General features: G+C 36.8%; 1 protein-coding gene across 1 annotated transcript in view; it reads left to right on the forward strand.

Moving 5' to 3' along the window:
• The window catches only part of C5 (complement C5), a 75,844-nt gene that overhangs the window by 19,540 nt on the left and 32,368 nt on the right, over window positions 1–23,936 (forward strand). The window contains exons 9-22 of the mRNA XM_087823222.1: window positions 900–1,026; window positions 3,432–3,547; window positions 5,477–5,662; window positions 6,838–7,041; window positions 8,327–8,536; window positions 8,657–8,806; window positions 9,837–9,966; window positions 11,261–11,323; window positions 12,095–12,292; window positions 13,819–13,909; window positions 15,683–15,756; window positions 16,942–17,081; window positions 18,094–18,321; window positions 20,261–20,321. Coding sequence (XP_087679348.1) covers window positions 900–1,026; window positions 3,432–3,547; window positions 5,477–5,662; window positions 6,838–7,041; window positions 8,327–8,536; window positions 8,657–8,806; window positions 9,837–9,966; window positions 11,261–11,323; window positions 12,095–12,292; window positions 13,819–13,909; window positions 15,683–15,756; window positions 16,942–17,081; window positions 18,094–18,321; window positions 20,261–20,321 — 1,978 coding nt within the window. The remainder of the gene's footprint in view (window positions 1–899; window positions 1,027–3,431; window positions 3,548–5,476; window positions 5,663–6,837; window positions 7,042–8,326; window positions 8,537–8,656; window positions 8,807–9,836; window positions 9,967–11,260; window positions 11,324–12,094; window positions 12,293–13,818; window positions 13,910–15,682; window positions 15,757–16,941; window positions 17,082–18,093; window positions 18,322–20,260; window positions 20,322–23,936) is intronic.

Here is a 23,936-nt window from a genome sequence, read left to right on the forward strand (position 1 = left end):
CTACACTAAACTCTTTGTAGGTCTGAATCATTCCCATTATATGCTCAGAGCCAGCATGGTTCCTGGCGAGTAGTAGGTACTACTCTATAAATATTTGTGAGTGAATGAATTCATTGGGAAGTTAATTGTCCATGGTTAAGGGGTAGTGGTTGCTGGGACCAGATTAGAGCCCTGGTTCCCTTTTCCCTTGTTCAGTGATTTTTACATTATACCACAGATGATAAGGACTCATGTCATTCTACTCACTGTTGCATATACATGTAGTTTACATCATCAGTTATTTAGCCTTTGCTTTTTCAAAAGTTTTATTTGTTCAAGATATAAATTAAATGCCACTTTTTAATGCAAGATTTTATGCTAGACACTGAGACTTAAAGCTAAATAATACAAAAATCCCTGGCTTCAAGTTATTTAATTTTAGAAGAAAAAAATAAGGCAAAATCTACTTTACTATTGTGATTACTAATAAAATTATATAATATGACTTAACCCATATCCCTTTACCCATGGTATGTTTTTAATTAGTGTTTCAATATGTAAGCAGCACAGCACAAATTAAATATAAAACCCAACAAACTCTCAGTTAAGAGCAAAAGTAAGCTGAAAGGCCTAGGGAGATGGATGATGACGCAGAATTGGAAGAAGACATCTTTGTCAGTATGAAAAAGACCTGTTGAATCAAATGATGTTTAAGACTCTCCATGTCTATAATTCTATAATATAGATTAGAAAATAACATTCTGGACTTAGTTGTGGACCAGTGATTTACTTTAGTGGTGATGATAAACCATTCCTCTGGCATTGGCCTTCACTTGAGAGGGTAGTAAAAGCAGACTTTGTTAAATTTTCCTTGTAAGTTTTTCTCTGAAATAACTCTTTCCTTTTTTCCTTTTAAAAAGTTGATAAATGGAATTGCCAAAGTCACACTTAACTCTGAAACAGCAATTAAAGAATTGTCCTACAGCAGTCTGGAAGACTTAAACAATAAGTACCTTTATATTGGTGTAACAGTCATAGAATCTACAGGTAAGTTCCTTTTTCTCTCTCTTTTCCTTCCTTCCTCCCTCCCTCCCTCTCTCTCTCTTTGTCTTTCTTTCTTTTTTTATTTTTTTCTTTCTTTTCTTTCTCTTTTACTTTATCTTGGGAAATATTTAGACAGTATATTAAAGGTATAAATAATTTCTACAGTTCTTTCATATTTTATTTTCTTTCATAGTCAAATTTTACTTTTTATGTCATTAAAAGCTGAGATTAGAATATAACATTGCCATTCTCTAGTCATTGGGTTCCCATTGCTTCAACTGCAGGATAACACTTGCCCAGTTGCTATCCTGAGTGGCTCTGCAGTCTATCTGGCTTGACCATCTGGCACCCCAATGTTCTCACCTGGTGAGAAACAAAAGAAAAATAAAATTATGTATGTAAAAATGTTTGATAATGTACTATACAAATGAAAGTTATTATTATCATTTTTAGTCTCCTTATCTGTGCAATGATGAAGTTGAACCAAATGCCTCCAAAAGCCATTTTTCAGCTGTAATGTTCAGGAATTCTATCTAAAATGAGAGGCAGCCCAGCCGGCGTGGCTCAGTGGTTGAGCATCAATCTATGAACCAAACGGTCACAGTTTGATTCCCAGTCAGGGCACATGCCTAGGTTGCAGGCTCAATCCCTGGTAGGGAGCGTGCCAGAGGCAGCCAATCAGTGATTCTCTCTCATCATTGATGTTTCTATCTCTCCTTCTCCCTTCCTCTCTCTGAAATCAATAAAAACATCTTAAAATAATAATAATAAAATTGGAGGTAATAAAGTTTCTAAAATGGGTACAATAATAGTATACACTTCATAAGGTTGTGGTTAGGATCATAAAGTCAATATACACAAAGCACTTAAAACAGTACCTGTCCCAAAATGAGGACCATATAAGGTTAGCCCTCCTCCTTCTCTTCCTCCTTCTGTTCCCCCTCCTCTTTCTTGGGTCCACCTACTACTTTTGTAGCATCCTTAACATCTTGTTTAGTGCTCTCAACCCCACTCCAACAGTTTTTAATAGTTATTTATTAATTTTTATTCCAAGTTGAGTCAAATTGTCTTACTTTTGGTATGTCTTGATTACTAATGTTTTTTATATTTTCAGGTTTATATTGAACCCCCAACTAACCTTGAACAAATAATTTAACCACACTGAGTCTATTTTTTTTTTAATTAAAGTTAAAGATGATCCCTAAGGCCTCTTTTACCTTTTAAAATTTGTATGTCTAAGGTAGCAGAATGAAGAGTGAAGGTAATTATTTAGATATTGAGCACCTTGTATATATCAGATGCTCAACAGATGTTGGATAATGATGATAACTTAGTACTTCTTGCCCTGGCTGTTGTTTTTGCTATTATTTTCATGTTTCTTTCTTTTATTTTTTCTCAATTTATTTCAAATAAATTCAGTTTAAGAAATATGAAGTAGTCAAAGAGTGTTGCTAAACATGCAGGCTTCCAAATATGAATGATGTATAATCCCAGCACTCAAGTGGCTTACAACATACAACACACTAGCATCAGCTATAACACAGGTAAACAAAAGAATTCAGTATCAAGAAAGAATTCCATGTGTGCTTTAAGCACAATAGTTAATGCTATGGATGTTGAGAGGAAGGTGAGCTCCTAGGTGATGGTTGAGCAACCAAAAACAGTGTCCTAAAGATAATGAGTCTTACAGGATAAGTAGAGTTTTGAGATAAGGATGATAGATAGGGTGAAGTGGGTACCCTCCATAGAGGGACACTCCAAGGGTGCAAAGTGAATCTTGATCTTTGAGAATAACAGATTATCCACTTAGTCAAAGTATAGAGGATATTGGGGATGCAATATTGGGAAGGAGTCTGGGGACACTAGGGCTTCGTATGTTACTCTTAATAGTTTAGCTTAAGTTTTAGCTGGAGGGTAACACTACTGGGATCTTGCCAGTGGACACTCAGGGTTCTCTCTACCTCAAGCACTCTTTTCTGACTTCCTCTACATTTCTCTCCATATTTCTACACTCTAATGGTGAACCTCCTATAAGGCTCTGTCTCTGGCCTACCCTTTCCTTCTCTCCTTAATCCTTTGTACATACTCAACTGAAACTCAGACCACAATGAAAAGTGGTGTCCCTTCTTTGCATTTTTCCTGAATTCAGCCCTATAGCTCTAATTCTACACAGGGCATCTATACACACAAGCCTTGTACATGAGGCTTCGGAAGTTCCTGAGGGTTAAACTCTTCTCTGCACTGCTCCTCTGAACCAAGACCCGCATCTTACTTCCAATTGTTAAGTGAAAGAGTGCAGGAATAGAGCAAGTGAAGGAACAAGTCTGTGGAGACATATTGAGATAAATAGATCCCCATACAGATCAGTATCCCTGAAAAGGTCAACATGATTCTTGTCATTTCTCTAGGTGGATTTTCTGAAGAGGCAGAATTTTCTGGCATCAGATACGTCCTCTCTCCCTACAAACTGAATTTGGTTGCTACTCCTCTTTTCTTGAAGCCTGGAATTCCATATTCTATCAAGGTAGATTGGGGGGGGGTAAGGGGGTGGAGAAACTGCCGAACATAATTGACCTTTTCTGTTTACAGAAACTATGGTCGGGTGGCAAACAGGGGAAGAGCCCTAGATAGGCACATCATGCAGGGAACTCACTCTGTAAAAGCTGCCCCTCCTGTGGACCTGGACAGGGGTGGGAAACTGCAAGTCAGCTTCAGCCTTATGGCAAGTGTCATTATTTAATAAGATAGCCTGTGTTAGGCATTCCCTAAATAAGCATTGCATTAAATTATATGTAAATAAAACCCCACAAGTCTATAGTTCAAAAAACACTAACATTTAAAACTATTTGGCTCTGGCTCATGTGGCTCAGTTGGTTGGAGCATTGTCCTGTATACCAAAAGGTTGTGGGTTCAATCCCCAGTCAGGGCACATAAGAAAGGCAACAAATTGATGTTCTCTCTCACATTGATGTTTCTCTCTCTCTCCCTCCTTCTCTCTCTCTCTTCTTTCTCTTCTCTCTAAAATCAATAAGCATATCCTCAGGTGAGGATTTTTTTTAAATCTACATCAATTCTCCCTGTGAAATAATTAAAAACAAAACAAAAAAACCCACCCTCATTGGTTTTGCTCAGTGGTTAGAGCTTCAGCCCTTGGACCAGAGTCTCAGGTTTGATTCCCAGTCAAGGGCTAGTACCTGGGTTGCAGGTTCATTCCTTGGCCCTGGTTGGGGCCTGTGCAGGAGGCAACCAATTGATGTGTCTCTCGCGCATTGATGTCTCTCTCTCTCTCTCTCTCCCCCCCACTCCCTCCCTCCCTCCCTCCTTCCCTCCCTCCCTCCCTCCCTCCCTCCCTCCCTCCCTCCCACTCTCTCTAAAGACCAGTGGAAAAAATATCCTTGGGTGAGGATTAGCAATAAAAATAACCAAACTATTTGGTGGCATGTTCCTAAAAAGCCTTAAGATGCAGATATAATTCCTTGGAAAAAAAACCCGTGTCTCTCACCATTTTTTACATCCTGCGTGTCTCTGAGTTTGCATCTCTGGGCTTTTCACTCTGTATTCTCCTTGTGCATAACTCTGTCTGATCTCATCTGTCTACATTGTCCTCCATCCTTTCCATCTTGACTTGTCCTATCCCTGACTCTCTTTTCTGTCTTTTTTGCTTCCTCCTTCCTATTTAATGTTTTCTCTCCTTCCTCTACTTTTCCTTTTTAAAAAGCTAATAGTATGGAATTAAGATATTCATTTGACTTTTTAATTAGATTTTATTATATTCAGTATATATTTTTTATTATTTATATATTATGTTATATCCTGTTATATTTTTAAAATAGACATTTGTGTTCTCTGTCCTTAGTTTAGAAAGCCAGAGAAGAGTGAGGGTTTTTTTCTTTGAAAATGTGCTGCTTTTAAAAGTCAGCTTTAGTATAATTAAAATGTTTTATTTATTACTTACTGGAGGTCACTGGCTTTTACTATCACATATAAAAAGAAAATAATATAAAATATGTCCATGGAAAATATACATGATTATATGCATGGCAGTGAGAAGCAGAGATTAAGAGAAAAAAGGGTGCATTTATTGTTTCTCATATCCAAGAGAATCATTCCCAGAAGTGAGTGGGAAGTTTCATTTTTTCTCTTTTATTTAATCCTAAACCAACTGAAGAAACACAGAAGTTAGATAGCAGAATACCTTATCACATCTACTTGGCACAATTAAAAAAATAATATTTATGTTCAGAGTCTACTTGATATACAGGAGAATCTATTCAAAAATGATTTAACTAAATAGAATTAAATCTTTTTATAAGCTGAGAACACACTTCTCTTTACTGAATTAAACATGAATATTTATACTTTGGTGGGGAAGAAAGAAAATTAATTCTGAATTGTTATGCTTTAAAACAAGTGCTGAGCTGTTGAATTGAATTTGGACTGTTCTGACAAACAGGTGCAAGTTAAGGATTCTCTTGATGAAATAATAGGAGGGGTGCCGGTGACCCTGAGTGCACAAACAGTCAATGAAAACCAAGAGACTGCTGACTTGGAATCAAAGAAAAGCGTAACAGGTTCCAGTGATGGAGTAGCTTCATTTGTAATCAATCTTCCATCTGGAGTGACGGCGCTGGAGTTTAATGTGAGCTGAATTCTGTTAAATTTTCAAGGACAATTTATACTTTTGACTGTGCACTTTGGCTAGTGTAGAGAACAGATGCAAGAGATTTTGCACTTGAGTCCAGTGAACGGTTCCACAATTTTGCATCCAAAAATAAATAAACAAACAAACAAAAATAGCACTAGAGGAAGATAAATCTATCACTTTTTTATTTGAGAATTAATTATTTTCTCTTACATCAGTAAAACTATATTAGAATCTAGAAGCTTCAGAATAAGTATAGCAGTAGAAGTCAGTGGTAGGGATATTCTCTCCGGCTATCCCCAATTTTTATCTTTTTTCAGGGCTATAAAAGAGTTAAATGTGGGAGCCTCCCTTTTTTTTATAGCTGCATGAACCACCCCACTTTAGAGCTCACTTAATAGTCTTTTCTCCCAGCAAATAATGTCTAAGTTCCCAATTCCAAATAAAAAATGCATTGTGCTAAGAGCTTTATGTAGATCACATCTAACACCCACTTAATCAGCTCTGTGAGTTAGAGAATATTATCTTTGCCACTTGCAACTGAGGAAACAGAGGCTTCAAACTTCTCTTAAATAACTTCTCCAGAGTTGATAAATGACTGTACTGGGATGCAAACCAATGCATATTACACTCCAGAGTATGAACTACTAACCCCTTTGCTGTCAAAGGTAGATATTGCTGCCATGACATAATGTCTGCCCCACCCTGTGTTTATAAACCCTCCTCTGTGCCACTACTTCACAATGAAATTGGGCCAGAGAATCTCTGTGATGTCCATTCACAACTCCTGTCCTCTAGTCCTCATGACCTCCCCACCACTACCCCAAATTTCTACCATCCCAGCACATTAGAAGAGGACTCCACAACTTGCCACTACATTTCAGGAAGGGTGCCAGTATTTGTTCCAGGAGCATCTTTCTCTCTTCACTTCACCAGACTTTCCCACCACAGCTCATAATCCCATATGATTCTAATTATTGTCCATAGTCTTTGTAAAGTTACTTAATACCACAGCAGTATAAGCATGGGAGTAGTGGAGGTAGTCCTTTCTTCAGCATTTGGTGGTGTAAAATTTAGAAATTTATAAAGGAAAGAAAGAAATTTAAAAAGTATATTTCACAGAAAACATTTCATCGCAATCTACATGTCTTCTCTGAAATGTTCTTTTTTAGGTCAGGACCAATGACCCAGATCTTCCAGAAGAAAATCAGGCCAGCAGAGATTACAGAGCAATAGCATATTCATCTCTCAGTCAAAGTTATCTTTATATTGGCTGGACTGGAAACTATAAACCTTTGCTTGTGGGAGAAAATATGAATATTATTGTTACCCCCAAAAGTCCATATATTGACAAAATAACTCAGTATAATTACTTGGTAAGTAAAATAATGATAGAATTGCATCTATTTATTCCTCCACCTGGAACATTTTCCTTTGCTTATAGAGGAACATTAGAATGATCTCTTAAATTTATTTTAACAAAACACTTCAACAACATCATCTAATTTGATAACAAGTTTTTCAAAAACCTTTGAGATTGGACATGATTTTCATGACCATTTCATAGATGAGGAAACTGAGAGACAAGAGGTTAAAAGACTTGCCATGGTCACTCAGCTTGGAAAAGGAAGATTTTTATTTGAACTGGGAACCTCTGACTCCTTGTCTGATCTCCTTTCACCAAAGAGAGCTGACTACTCCTCAGAGAGAGCCTGATTAAATTCTCACATTACCTCTGCTCTATATCATGGCCAAAGATTACATGCCCAGACCTATTTAAAATATGTGCATTTCACTGGCATAAAAGGAGAACCCAAATCCTGTTCTTAAGTGTTGAGTCACATCATACCTGCTCCAATTCTACAGCTCTATAGCATCCCTTATTATTATCACTTATGTTAGCAGAAGTGGTCACTCAAGCCTGTCCGTGAAACCAAGGAAGAATGTATGAAAAACGTTAAGGGCTTCCTGACAATTGTCAAAGAAATGGAATGAATTATTCCAGTGGGCAGGCCAAACAAGGTGGTGGTGATGGATTTTTCCAGTATTTTTGAGAAAGAAAAAAATAAATGGGGACCAAAGATTATATTGATTGATGAAGAATTAGGGGACCTATTTAGGGACTGTGTACCAAAACTTACAGTCTACTGTATGTAGTCCTGCTAAGGACAACTTAGATCTTTGGAGACATTTTGGCTTCATGTAATCTGTAATTTTTTAAAAATTTATGTCTCCAGTTTAGAATCTAATGCCTGCCTTTATAAGTTAATTCCTTAGTAAGATGTACACCACTGGTCTATTTTTTTAATCAGTAAAACAAAGGAGATTTTAGTGACAGTGTGATGACTTCAAACAGATTTGGGGTCAAATTTTAGTTCTCTGTTTTCCTAATTATGTGATTTTGAACTAAAATCAGTATGACATTTTGTTAATTCTTGAGCTTCAGCCCTTTCATTTGCACAATGGAAATAATATTTCTATCCTACTGGATTATAAGATTTAAAGGAGTTAAAGTAAATATAAAAGTTCCTGGCACATAGTAGGCTCATATGGTGTTAACTTTCTTTTTCTTCAATATAATTTCTACTCCAGCTCCAAGCTCCATCCTGAAGCAAAAGTTTTGTTTTTATAGTTATTTTTGCTGACACTCTTTATTTTTAGATTTTATCCAAGGGCAAAATCATTGACTTTGGCACAAGGAAGAAACTTCCAGACTCCTCTTATCAAAGTATAAACGTTCCAGTGACACAGAGAATGGTTCCTTCAGCCCGTCTCCTGGTCTATTATATTGTCACAGGAGAGCAGACAGCAGAATTAGTGTCTGACTCAATCTGGTTAAATATTGAAGAAAAATGTGGCAACCAGCTTCAGGTAAGCCACAAATTATGTCACAATCGAATTTTTTCTGAGTAAAGGAGACTGTAAACAGCAACCTATGACATTTTGTCTCATAAAAATTACCTTTTTTTTCTTTTTCAAATGACTTTCTAGGTTTATCTGTCTCCAGATACAGATGTATATTCTCCAGGTGAACATGTATCTCTTAATATGGCAACTCAGTCAAATTCTTGGGTGGCTTTAACAGCGGTGGACAGTGCTGTATATGGACTCCAAAGGAAAGCCAAAAAGTCCCTAGAAAAAGTTAAGTAGTGCATAGCCTTGGTTATGGTGTGTGTGTGGCTCTGTGCAGTGCGTCACAATGTATGGCCCCCAGGGGAGGTTGTGAGGGAAGAATTAAGGGAAGAATAGACCTGCTTTTTCATAAGCAAAATCTGTACTCTAATAGTGGTTCTTAGGAAGATAAGCCATTGTCATGTTACTCCCCAAAGCACAAGTCCCATCCTTTTTTTGTTCTCCCAGGTGTAGAGTTAAGCACTTTAAAAACATAGGACCGCTATAGCAATCACATTCATGGAACAAAAGTGCCATCCATTGAGGAGATTTGGGGATTTGGGCGGGGGCAGGCAGGGGAGGGGGGTATTATAGTAGCAGCACAAGAAAAGACTGGATAAGCAACCTCTGGGGAGGTTTTGTTTGTTTTGTTTTTGTTTTTTTACTCTCATAAAAGTCTGTGGCACAGAAGAATTTGCAAATGATACAATTCCCCTAAATTCCCGTTTATCTCCCCTACGCTCTGTTCATGTTTCCTAGGCTTGAATTTCCTTGAACAAGGACAGAAGAACTAAGAAACTGAAGTTAAAAACATTCAGAAAGGAAAACATTTGGGGTCAAAATTAAAACTAGAATAAGCACCCCAAACAAGTTCTCACCCACTTAGAACCTAGAGCCCTTCTCCCTCAAACACAAGATGTTTTGCTTTGTTTTAAGCATCTTAAAAATGTGTTTGCTAATTCACTCGTTTATACATTCACCCATTTATTTTTCTTTTGTTTGGGAGGAGATACTCTATTGATTATATTAACAGTGGAGTTAGACCTCGGTTCTTGAGTTAGGCTAAGAATTCAGAGCCAAGAATTCTGATGCAAGAAGTTTATTTAGAAAGTCACAGAAGTAGGAGAAGTGAGCCAGCTGGGATGCGTGGCTATTTGCTAAGTGAGTGGCCGGTATATTTCACAAGTTTGTTATAACCTTAAAACAACTCATACCTTTAGTTCTTTAGAGAAATGATTTCTACACCTGAATAGGCTCAACATTTTACCTGTCTGGACAGGTATTTCAAGCTTTAGAGAAGAGTGACCTGGGCTGTGGGGCAGGTGGTGGCCGCAACAATGCAGATGTATTCCACTTGGCTGGACTCACCTTCCTCACCAACACAAATGCAGATGACACCCAAGAAAATGGTAAAACGCTCATCACTTTTTGTTTATTCTGCAAATTGATACTGAAATATACATCAATCATTTGCCTACCAGGTCTCCTTTTTGCCCTCCAGAATATTCTCTACACTGATATTAGAATGACATGTATAGTACATTTCATTAGCCTTTAAGATAAAGTACACTTTTTAAAAAATATATATGTCTTTATTGATTTCAGGGAGAGGGAGAGAGAGAGAGAAATATCAATGATGAGTCATTAATCAGCCGCCTCCTGCACACCCCCTACTGGGGATGGAGCCCACAACCTGGGCATGTGCCCTGACCGGGAATCGAACCCCAATCTCCTGGATCCCAGGTTGATGCTCAACCGCTGAGCCACACCAGTGGGCAAGTACACATTTTTAGTGTAGTACTCAAAGCCTCCCATGATCTTCTCCCCAACTCTCTCCAACTATTTCTCATCCTGTTCTACCTTACCTTACCTTACCTTACCTTACCTTACCTTACCTTACCTTACCTTACCCTTACCCTTACCCTTACCCTTACCCTTACCCTTACCCTTACCTTACCTTTTACCATACCATGTTTAAGCTCTACAGAGCCAAGTGTGGCTCTTGGGTGCCCCTATGCTGTTTTTCACTTTGGGGCCTTTCCTCATCAGAACTGCTTTTCCTTTTATTAGCCAGGAGGAGCTAGTGTAAGAATCATCTCCTCTATGAGGATTCTTTGCCCCATAAAATTGATCATTCCCTCCTCTTTTAAAAGAAAGAATATTGTAGGGACTAGCTCTGTTTATAATACAATAGCAGTGCATCACTGCACATTCTTATACTCAATTATACATCTTTTCTTAGCCACTGCACTATGAGATCCCTAAGGGCAAGGATCACATCTTAATCATCTTCTATGGTTTTAAAATTGTTTATAAGTATACTTAATGCTATTATTTGTAATAATATAGCACAAAAAACAAATCATAAAAATAGCATATCCAACAAAAACTTTGCTCACTGTAAATACTTAGCTATTTCTCTGTAATGAGTAGATGAAAAAGGTTACAGGATTCAAAACCAAACTCAGATCAAACAAGCCAAACTATATAACACTAGATCAGGAGCTCCCCTAAGATAAAACAAATCATAGTAAGATATGTAGTGTGCAATGCCTAGTTAAAAGCAGGTTCTCAATATTTTAAATGAATGATTTGTGAATGTTTTAAATATTTACGTATTTCATGGAATTTTCTATTTTTGAGATTTTAATCTCCTTTTCCTTTTATTCTTTTTTGTCTTTATCATTTAAAAAAACAAAATAGATGAACCATGTAAAGAAATTCTCAGGCCAAGAAGAATGCTGCCGCAGAAAATAGCAGAACAAGGTACCCTAAAATTTTCATGTGACTGTAAAAAGGTTATGGTCCTATTATTCCAAAGCTGGAGAAAATGAAACATTATCTAATGTCCCCTAATTCAGGTAAAATGGTCAAAAAGAAAGATATTCACTGACATCTGATTCACCTCTATCAAAAAGATGAATCCAAATAAATCCAATAGTTCATTTACCATAACTTTAATCTGAGGAAAATAAGTATTATTTCTATCTCTAAAATCTAAAAGATAAACTTTTATTTGTCATAAATATTTCCTCTCTACAAACTTAATCTAGCAATTAAAATCATATTATTTCATTTTATTCTGAAAAAAATCCATAATTTAATTAATTGGGGAATACCTAGAAATCTATCTCTTTTATTTCATATGTCTAACAGTCAATAGGATTTTGGATTACTCTTTGGGAAACAAGTCTAATAGAAATTATTTAATATTGAGGGCTTCTCAGATAGTTAACATATTTTAGTCAAAGGGTGCTGAGCCCAAGGTGGCAGTTTCAAGACTTAGTATTTAGCTTAGTTGCAGGAAGCCCTTTAACCATTTAATATGAATCAGAGTGGACTACCTACCTCGTGAAGCCACATTCTCCCATTCCTAGAGTAGTTCTAAAGGGAGACTAGTCAGCCAACTAACCATGACTGTTGTGGGGAGGGACATCATATGGCAGTAGAAACCAAGTATTCCTTCAGATCCTTTCTAAGCGTGAGGTGTTATGGCTTTATGGATAATCAAGTGCACCTGTATTATTACCGTTTCAGCTGCTAAATACCAACATGTACAAGTGAAGAAATGTTGTTATGATGGAGCCCATCGTAATGATGATGAAACCTGTGAACAGCGAGCTGCCCGGATTAAGATAGGCCCAAGATGTGTCAAAGCTTTTAAGGAATGTTGTGTCATAGCAAACCAGTTCCGTGCTGAAGACCCTCATAAACCTATACAATTGGGAAGGCTGCGTAAGTTTGACATTTTCTATCAGAATTCTGCCCAATATGAGGAATTTTGTGTAATTTTATGCTGCTAAGGTAATTTTCATGCTCTATTTAAAATTGAAAGTAGAAAAGATAACTTGCAAATACCCATAAGAAAAAAAATGTGTTAATCATTTTTGGAAATCCAAAAGGTATATATAGTATATGGAGCAGAATACACTAGTCTATAGTCAAGACCCAGGGCAAGTTTAAAGCTGACTCATTCTATAAACTCATTCAGTCTCCTAATTTCTAAAGCAAGAAAGTTAGGCCAGATGATCTCCAATATGCCCCTGAGCTCTAAAATTCTATGGTTCTGTGATATTACAAACATTTAAAATTCCATTTATACCTATATGACCAAATATAGCAAAATGTTTCTAAATCTACCATAAGGTTAAGTGCACTTATATAAAAGTTGAAATCTTATTTTGGTTTCAAGTATAATATATATTTTCAGATTCTATAGAAATCTCATTAATATGTTTTCATAACTTTTAGGCCTTTTGTTTCATTTACATATAGAGTCAAAATAAAACAGACAAAAGCAGAATGACAGCTCCTGTTTTATAATCTGATTGTTTTGCTTAATATGTGTCTTAAACATCATCCATTTGAATGGATATATTTCTGCAAACATAAATTTTTGTGGCTACTTACCAAAACCATGTTATTAGATGTATTTGGGTTGTTTTTAGACTTTTTCTTATTATAATCTGCATTTTCATAAACAACCTAGTGCATATATTTTTCATTGACCATTATTTCAACTATAATCGTCTGGTTTGGTTTCAGCTACATGGAACTCAATCTCTGCAGCTTCTCTCTGATACTAGCACTCTGCATTCTAGACAGCTCCACCTCCCAAAACTCCCATGTGTGTTGCTGCAACTCTGTAAGGGTCTGCATAGGTTCCTCTTCCTGCCTGCAGTCTGTAAATTCTCCAGTCTGTAAACTGTCTCCAGACAGGAAATCTGGACAGTCCTAGGCTTTACCCCATCTTCTCCCTTCTCTCAGGAATCACAGTCCTGGATCACTTAAGCTCTGGTGTCTGAAAACTGCTTTACATGGTGTGTGTCTGGTAGTCTTTTTTTTTTTTTTTTTTTTTTTTAAGATAGAAGGATAACTACAGTTCCTGTTAGTTCACCTTGGACAGGAGCAGGAGCTCTGTTTATTTTGACTAAAGGGAATATAAATAAATTTCTGAGCTAAGGCAGAGAATCACAATAACAGAATTACTGCAATTATAAAAATGCAAATAACTTTATCTTGTATAATCTCAGGAACACTAAACATTTAGCAACTTACAAAACAAAGATTTTTTTATGCTTTGTTTTGTCAGTGCTATTAATGGAGAAACTCTAATAGTTCTTATTTTGAAATCACTAAGCAACATGTTTCATTGATCTTTCAGAAAATGGTTGTTTTAGATTAATGTCCATATTTTACAGTTTGGCTCTAAATAGAATTTATGTTGTTTTTCTATAACTGAATATACCCCCCCCTCCCAGATATACAGCCCCTGGCACCAGTAACCAAAGCAGAAATAAGGAGCTATTTTCCAGAAAGCTGGTTATGGGAAGTTCATCATGTCTCCAGAAGGTATTAATGAACTCAAGCGATTCCCCACTTTGGTCCCCACTTTGTGTACCCTATTCAGTTGGCTATATGCAAGGTAGTTGTATTTACTTGCAGCAAATAGGGGATTCATATCCAAAGCTCTGCCTCTGGAAGGGAGGCTTAGTCATTGCTTATATACACTCTTTGGTCAATTACATGTTGATGTCTTCTTTGCAGTTGGCTACATTTATCAGGTTGGGTTATATCGTGTTAACAGTTGGTCTGCAAAATACTGTGCTACATTTTAACATTTAACAAGAATAGGATTTAGTAAGAATGGCCCAGACCTTGAGACCCTTGTCCTATCTAACAAAGGTATACTTCTTTGACATATCTCTGAAAAATGTGAGAAAATACAAATATTATGGCCAAAAATCTGAAGACTGCCCATTTCCCAATAGTTCATTTAAGAGTTAAGATAATACTACCATTTGGCCAATTTTTTTTTTTTTTTTTTTTTGCTTTACTTATTTTCTCTTAAATGTGTGCTTTGCTCTACTAGTTGGTCCAAGGCAGAATTAACTCTTGGGGAAGAAGTGTTCGATTCCACTTAATTTCATTTCCATCAGTAAGCATTAACTGAGCACACCTATGCTATATATTGTAAAGCAACCCTTTTTATCCTGAAATAGCTGTACTATAAAACAAATGTTGATTAATAAGAAGAAAGGTTCTTTTCTCATTAAATTTCTTTATTCAACACATTTTTTCAGAATGCCCACTTGGTACCAAGCACTAAAAACTGTGATGCATAATGTTGAGACCCTGACCATCACCCTTTCTTGTGGGCTCAAAGCAGTCAAGGCACTGAGTCCCAAGCCTGTCATCAGTTTTCTAATGGGTCTCCTTGTCTCTACCATATCCCCTCTAATTCTTCCTCCACAGTGTTGTCATTTCAGCTGACATTGCCCCTTAGCTAGCACTTCCTCTGGTAAGCCTCCCCATCACTTTTCCCTACTGTACCAGTGATTGGATAAATTATTCCTCCTGATTGACCCTGTTACATGTATCACAGTATTATAATGGCCTATTTACCTGCCCATCTTCCACATTAAAATGTAATTACCTCTAGGGCAAGGATTAAATTCAGATTACTGTTTTATATTTAGGACCTGGCATAGAGTCTGTCTGGCTTGTAGAAGCACTAAAATAAGTGTGTTGAATAAATCCAAATTTCCTCTGAATTTTTTTATGCTTTATTGATATAGTTATTATAGTACATTGCAGTTTATTTAAGTGGTTTTTCCACTAGACTGAAAACTGCTTGAGAACAGGACTATATCTTATAAATGCTATATACTCAGTACTTACCACTATGCCTGACACAGAATTGGTGGACAATAGCTGTTTGTTGAATGAAATGAATATATAAATTTAATCAGAAATTTTTAGTTATGTCAACTTTATGAGCACTGTTGAGATGCATTACTTTGCTTCCCTATTTTAGAACATACTACATAATGAACATAATTTTTCTTTGTTTTGTATGTTTTAAATTTGCAATGTTTCAAAGGCATCCTTCTGAATTTGAATTCTCACCATCCAAGGGAAAAAATCTAAAAGCATAAAACAAGTAGGAGATTTATGCAATATATTTTTCTTGCTTGAATTTCCTAATACCTGATGTGATTTTTGTTTTGCTGTAATTTTTTTTTTCTTTTACAGTAATATGAAGCAAAATTCTGTTAATGAATGCTGTCTAGTTGGGTTTATCAATGTTTCACTGTATTTGAACATTAACATTTTCACTTTCAGAAAGGAGTTGCAGTTTGTGTTGCCTGATTCTCTAACGACCTGGGAAATTCAAGGTGTTGGTATTTCAGAAAGTGGTAAGCAAGCTTAAGTTATATACTCATTTAAGTAGTAATTTGATTATCAAAATGTAGTTTGATGCTTTGTCTTAATAAGGACATTATAGAATGCTGTATTTTTGCTATCATTTAAAAAAAAGTAAGTTTTTTTTGTGTTTGTTATTTTCTACTTAGTTTACCCAGGACTTAAGTGGTGACATTTTAAGTAATATTCTTTTTAATGTCTTACAAAAAGGCTTAGATATGCTCACATTTTTTACCATATTGATTTCCTCTGTTGCTCTTTTATAAGCCATCATTTTATGAATGCTGATGTCAAGCCCTGGCTGGTTTGGTGCAGTAGTTAGAGTGTTGGTCCTCGGACCAAAGGGTCTTGGGTTCAATTGCTGGTCAAGGGCATGTACCTTGGTTGTATGCATTTGCTTCTAACTCTTCTCAAGCTCCCAATCACTAAGAAAAATGAAATAAAATAGGGACTTGACATCAGCATTTTTTTTTAATCCTCAACTAGGATAATTTTTTCCATTGATTTTTAGAGAGAGTGGAAAGGAAGTAGAAGTGTTAGGGGGAGAGAGAGAGAGAGAGACAGAGAGAGAGAGAGAGAGACAGAGAGAGAGAGACAGAGAGAGAGACAGAGAGAAACATCGATGTAAGAGAGACACATTGATTGGTTGCCTTCCGCACACACCCTGACCAGGGCCAGGGATGGAGCCTGCAACCGAGGTATGTGCCCTTGGTTAAAATCAAACCCAGAACCCTTCAGTCTGCCGGCCTACACTCTAACCACTGAGGCAAACTGGCCAGGGCTAGTGCAGATACTTTATAAATAACTTCAGGGTTGGTTTTGTTTGTTTGCTATTTTTTGTTTCTATAAAATCTTGGTTTTCATGATAAAAATTTTATACCCATTAAATGGAACCAGTGATAAATATCTAAAAAGAGATTTGGTTCTTTAGTTGAAAAGCTCATGCCTTAAATAGAATTCAATATTTGTTGGACAAATAAAGTTTTCTGTTAATACCAATAGTTGTTGAAATAAAGATCAATGAATAGAAAACTCAAAGGCATAGGGTGACAATGATGAAGAAAACATGATTTAATTTTTTTTCTTGAAGCAAAGCAAATGTGAGCCATTTTAGTACTAATGAAGTATTATAGGAATTCCCTAATGTGCTTCTACTTTGCTTTTACTTTGTGCTGAAGGTATATGTGTTTCTGATACTGTCAAGTCAAAAGTGTTCAAAGATGTCTTCCTGGAAATGAATATACCATATTCTGTTGTACGAGGGGAACAGATTGAATTGAAAGGAACTGTTTACAACTATAGGATGTCTGGGATAGGGGTAAGTAGGTATTTATGGTATGTTCAAATAAATGAAAAAAAGAATTCTCTTTCTGAGGATTCTATTAATGGAATTATTACATACACAAAAAATAAAAACTCAACTCAGTTCAGCAGCATAAGCCAATATTAATTCCTGTCCTGCCCACCCTGGATAGTTTGTGTTTCTGAAGAGAAAGAAGGAACTTTTATTTTTGAGAAATTTTTCAAAATTAGTTGATGAACACTGGCACTCTTTCTTGTTTGCCTGCTTAATCTATTCTGGTTATTATGGTTTTATTCTTTGGGGTATAGTTCTCAATTCGGTCAGTTCACTAGATCTGGAGAGAGATGAAAAATATTTACTATTTGAGCCAGAAGTTAGTATCTACTGTTATTATCCCCACTACAAATATGCAGAGATGGAGAATGAAAGAGCTCTTACAACCTGCTCTCATTATACAGTAGGAGGCAGAGCCAAGATTTGAACCTAGGTCTTTCTGCAGTCAGAGTGTGGTTGTAAAATTAGGTACAAGTGGAAAGTTAAAAGGTAAGATTAGAAAATTAATCTGGGGACATTTTGGGCAAGGACTTGAATGCCAACACATGGGAGTTTTCAGTCTTTCATAACACCATTTGTTGCATACCAAAGAATGAGCTAAAAGATACAAAAATGAGTAGGACAGAATGCCTGAACCTGGGGTTCCCACTGTATGAAATACAAAGAGACAGTGTAACAAATGCTATCACAGCAAGAACAAAGAACTTCAGTAGCTTTGCCCCTGACTTAGTAGGTAACACTGTAAGGTATTTCTGAGCAGTGTTGGGCATCCTAGACATCCCTTCACATTGCTAAGGTCTACAGGAACTTGTATGTATGTTTTAGAAACTCTGAAATGAGCTTTCTTCTTGGCCTTAGAATCTAAGGAATTATTTAACACTGTGAAAGTATCAGGAGTTTGTGTCCAGAGGAACACAGAGCATACTTTCCTTATAAAGTGTTTTGATATAATTGTTCATTGGTGATATTTCAGTTCTGTGTTACAATGTCTCCTGTGGAGGGAATTTGTTCATCAGGAAGCCCAATTATCAACCATCAGGAGAGAAAGACTTCCAGATGTCTACAGCAGAGAGTAGAGGGCTCCTCCAGTCATTTGGTAACCTTTACCGTGCTTCCTCTGGAAATTGGCCTCCACAACATCAACTTTTCACTGGAAACTTCACTGGGAAAAGAAATCTTAGTAAAAACATTACGAGTGGTGGTAAGAAACATGTTTTTCCTGATTCTTTTAAAATCACTTGTTTCATTCTGAAAAAAGTTATCAGTAACTTATGCTTAGTAATTCAGAAAGAGACACAGAAAACAATAATGTACATGTAACAAAATGTTAACTTTTGGTGAAATCTGGGTGGAGATTATCTCCGATCTTTTTTGTATTATTCTTGCAATTTTTCTTAACTCTGAAATTATTTAAAAATTTAAATAAAACAATACTTGCTTATTGTAGAAAATATAGAATACTGAAAAAAACATAAAGAAAATTAAAGTCACTGATAATCCCCACACCCAGAGCTATCCAATTTTAACAATTTGATATATAGCCTTCCAGATTTACCCCCGCCCCCACAACACATCTAGAAAATATGTTCTTTAAATCTATGTGCCAGACATTATAGTAGATGCTAGAAATATAAGACATGCCCATGCATTTATAGTTTAGGATTTATAGTCTAGAAAATTTTTCATTTTATAAATAAGTAAACAGGCCAAAAAAGGGAAAAAAACCTATCATTTACTCAGTAGGATTTACCCATGGAGTCTGTTGAGTGTCTTCCTGTTATTAAGATAAGATTCTTGCCCAGAGTCAAGTGGCTAGTTAATGACAGAACTGTGTTTTCCTAGGTCTTGTCAACCAATGGTTGGTTGGCTCCACTTCAATGCCAACAGGAATCCCCAATTTAGGGTGCAGGAAGGAAACTTTCTTCATTGCAAAACAGCTCAATTGTGATACAGCAGGGCTGCGAGGCTGCCTCTCTCGCTAGTCTGCTTCTCAATGGTCTGCCATGCTCTGCTCCCTCCTGTTCTGCTTTGTGCTGTGTGATCTGCTCTGCTGATCTGATCTGCTCCATTCCGTTCCAGTCTGCTCTGGCCGGCACTGGTCTGTTCCACTCTGCTCCCAGAGACAGCCACAGTGTTTTAGCTCCACCAGGGAAACGCAGTCCTTCCCTTCTGTGGAAAGAGAACTTCTCTCAGAGCCGAGGGGAGCTAGCTTATATGGACGGAAGTCCCCACCCCTGGTCCCTAATTGGTCTGTCCTCATGCCAATAAGGACTCTAAATCCTTGCTGTGTGATTGGTCCAAAAGTCACTGCCCTGATTGGTCAGAATAGAACCACTTTGGTTGGTCAGAGCTGTGCGGGGAAAGCCTCAGCCCTATTGGTTGAAACAGGACTCCAGGAGCTCCTTTATAAGGCCTGGCTCAGATGGCAGAAACACAGTGCAGGCAGGGAGCTCAGCCCAGGCTTCTCCCTGAAGTGCAGTTTGTGTGAGAGGTTCCTATATACAAATGGCTGCTATGCAAAATGATTCTGTTTTGTTTTGTTTTTTGATCCCAGCTAGCAACCAGGAGCCCTTCTTAGTAGGTTTCTTCTTTCTCAAGGTTCACAGTGTTCATTTTCGAAGTTCTGATTTCAGCCATGAAATTCACTTCAGTAAACATGTATTGACTTATTTTGTGCAAGGCTTGTCCTTTGCATCCTTACATGGTGGATCTATGTACAGGCTCTGGAGCGAGGCTGCCCAGGTTTGAATCCTGGCTCTGTCACTTCCTAGCAGCGTGACATTGAATAAGTTTCATGATCTCTCTGTGTGTCAGTTTCCTCATCTGTCAAATGGGAGTAATAATAGAACCTACTTCATAGAGTAGTTTTGAGATTAAATGAGCTAATACATACAAAGCACTTAGGTCAATTGCCTGGCTTATAATAAGTTCTATTTAACATTTGCTCTATTATTTTCTGGCAAATAGCCAGAAAATCTTATTCTTGCATATATGCATTTAATTATTTAAACATACTTTGCTTTCTCTCCCCCCCAAAAAAAGGATTTTTTTTCTTAGAAAAGCGGTAAAGTTCACCTAAGAATTGAGATCATATAGATTTAATCATGTTCTTAACTGAATATTTTCTATCTTTATTTTAGCCAGAAGGTATCAAAAAGGAAAGTTTTGCTGGTATTACTCTAGACCCAAAGGGTATTTACGGTAGGCAAAATAATTTTGTATTTTATGTGTCATCTTTGCTCTAGAAATTAAAGTGTGTATGTAACTTGAAACACTATTTTTCAAAATGTTAATTGTCTGGACTGTAATCTGAATGGGTTTAGAACAAAGAAAAATAATTCCATTAGTTTTAAATGCAAAGCATTGAAATAGTAGTAATTCTATGACTTCCCTTAGGTATTAATCATTTTCTACCCAACACAATAATAATTATAATATTTTATTGAACCATCAGTCCGAAGGATACATAAGAAAAAATCACTTTTACATACTTAACATGCATTATTTGAAAACACAATGTTGATTAATCACTTTACAAAGCATTCCGCATTGTTCCTGCTCCCCTTTTTTCTTTCAATTGAGGTATTCTGAATCTTGTCAATGTTAGAATTTTGCAAACATTTGCTCATTTAAGGTCTAATTACATTATCTACTTATGAAACTTATAATATGCTCAGTTAACAGTTTTTCCAACAAAAAAAGACAGACTTACATAGTTCTTATTGAATGATTAAAATTTACCTTATTGTTGCATCAAATGATTTTCCCTTTCTTTCAGTGATATAGCAATGGGGATTAAAAAAGTTTACCTCAGAGTGCCGTTTCTGTAAAAGCAAAGAATTAAGACCTTAACATTTTAAACTAGCTGAGTATCATGAACTGAATAAGGGTGACTTCAGTAGAGTAGAAAAAGAAAAATCTGTCCTGTATCCATGTATCCATACAGTAGCTTTTTTCTCTAATTTTATCTGCACACAGGCCTCCTCATAGCTGGGCGGGCAGGGGGGCAGGGAATCTATGGGAAGAGATACTGTAAGTTCTGAGGGTTTTAGCCTCAAACAGTTACATCATGACTCAGAGCCACTGCATCCTTTGCCTTTTCCTTCTTTTTACCCTTGTGCCTCCTATACTAACATTGTTGCAAACAGCTTTCCAAAATGGTCCTGCCTTACCCATCCTAGGTGTGAAGATCAGGGCCACAAGGTGGGAATGAATGACTTTTTACCTGGGAATAGATCTCTTCATCAAAAGCCTTGATTAAAAGAAAAAATCTTTGCCTCTTTCCTATCTTGTGTGACATTTTCCCCTTACCATTTTAGACAATTTAGATGTAGGCAGCTCTGTTACTTTCTAGAGTGCTAAATGGGGTAAAGATGGCAATCAATTCCAGTTTATTTCAGAGATTTTATTAAATACTTTCAGTATTTATATATTGGAATTGCTGTACCAGGATATGACTTTATAGAGTTTGTGTTTTTCAAAAGCTAAGATACATTTGGAAAAGTAAATGGACAATAACATTAGAAGAAATCTGAAAAGTATATCAGTGAGGGAGAACAAGTTATCAGAACAAATTGTAAAGTAATAGCAATTAACATTGTGTGACATCAGCTTAAAAAGAGATGAATCACAGAGACTCAATACTTAAGACTAGCCCTAGTTTCTACTTTCTCTACCTAACAAACCATTTTCCCTTAAATATTTTCATATCTCAGATGCAGAGTTCACTTCCCCACCCCCACCCCACTTCCTGGCACCCCATTATCATTGGTCTGGGAAGGCACCTCTCATGTTTTCTTTCCTCCTTTCATTCCTGACCCCCGCTCCCACTTTCCTACCTCCAAATGCACCCACTTAAATATGCTTGCTTGATATATGTCTTTGAGCAGGGACATAATGGTGGTTTTAACATATAAAAGGTTCTGTGCTATAGATCCTGTTCTATTTCTTAAGTTTTTAAACTCAATACTCTGTTTTAAAGAAATATCTCTAATGCTATATGTACATTTAATTCACTGCTTCATACATGGTATTTCAAAGTATAGTCCACCACTGTTTCAGTTAGCCATCCCCTATTGATGGATTCCCCACTACCATAAACAGTGCTGCAGTGGGCATCCCATGCATCTCCCTTTTCAAATCTGTGTGAGCATTTATCCTGACTGTGTATCCAGGAGTGGGACTGCTGGGTCAGAGGTCACACATATATGAAATATCGTACACTTCTGTCATATTGCTCTTCATAATGGCTGTAGTATTTACACTTCCACCAGCCCTGCATAAGGGTTTTCATATCTCCACCTTCTCACCAATGCTGGTATTCCTTGCCTCTCTAAAATGTGCCACTTCTGAGGAATAGAAAGTGATATTTCATTATTGTTTTAATTTGGATTCTTCTGATTACTATTGATTTTAGACATTGCTTCATAAAGTATTGGCCATTTGGGCTTCTCCTCTATAAATTGCCTATTCCTATCTTTTCCACTTTTTTTCTATTTTCCATTTCGGTTTTCTTGTCTATTTCATGTTGATTTTATCTCTTCGTACAATAATGAACCATAGTGTGTGTTGAACAGGAATCCTTTATCTTGATATAGTGAAATTCATTACAATTTCATTTTATTATTATATTTTGGGGGGTAATTTTTAATAGTTCTTTCCATGCAAGATATTGCTATATATTTTATCTTACTGGTTTTACAGATTTAACTTTTAACTATTTTAATCTCTCTGGTATCTATCTTTATATGAGTTGTCTTGATGGGTCTTTTTTATTTTTTTTAATCCTTACTCAAGGAGATTTTTTCCATTGCTTTTCAGAGAGAGTGGAAGGGGGAGGGGGCAAGGGAGAGAGAAACATTGGATGTGAGAGAGACATGTCGTTTGGGTGCCTCCCACACCGCCCTGACCGGGGCTGGGGATCAAGCCTGCAACTGAAGTACATGCCCTTGACTGGAATCAAACCCGAGATCCTTCAGTCTACGGGCCAACACTCTAAACCAAACTGGCCAGGGCTTGATGGATCTTTTATCATGATCTCTGTCAAGGAGTAAAATTGACTTCTCTTAGTGTTAGCTTTCTCTTCTGTACCTTTTCCATCTGGTAGCAGAGTTGCTAATGATAATTGAAATAATCAAGAGCAGGTATTGATGGGAAAAATGGTGCAGGATCAAATTAAGATAATTTCAAGCAACCTACTATCATTAAGTACCATATATAGCCCATGAACTATTTGCCAGATTCTTTGATTATATATGCTCAGCATTTGAGCATCAGCCTAGGATCCAGGAGATCCCAGTTCGATTCCCTGTCAGGGTACATGCCCGGGTTGTGGGCTCGATCCCCTGGGATCATGCAGGAAGCAGCCGATCAATGACTCTCTCTCATCATTGATGTTTCTGTCTCTCTCCCTTTCCTTTCCTCTCTCTAAAATCAATAAAATATATTTTAAAAAACAACAAAAACTTCTAGACTTCAGATTACAGCTGTAGCTCTGTGACCTTGAGCAATTTGTTTTCTAAGCCTCAGTTTCCTCATCTATAAAATAAAAATAATAATAGACGCAGCATACAGGGATGTTGTAAGGATCCAATGTAACAATGCATGTAAAGAGCTTAGCAGAGCCCTGGCTGGTTTCTCAGTGGTTAGAGCATCGGCATGTGGCCTGAAGGTTTTCAGGTTCAATTCCCAGTCAAGGGCATGTACCTGGGTTGCAGATTTGATCCCCGGATTGGGCGTATGAGGAGGCAACCAATTGATGTGTCTCTCTCAAATCGATGTCTCTCTCTCTCTTTCTCTCTCACTTTCTCTCCCCCC

Source organism: Miniopterus natalensis, chromosome 12 (genome assembly GCF_054644295.1).
Source record: "Miniopterus natalensis isolate mMinNat1 chromosome 12, mMinNat1.hap1, whole genome shotgun sequence".
Classification (NCBI taxonomy): Eukaryota; Metazoa; Chordata; class Mammalia; order Chiroptera; family Miniopteridae; genus Miniopterus; species Miniopterus natalensis.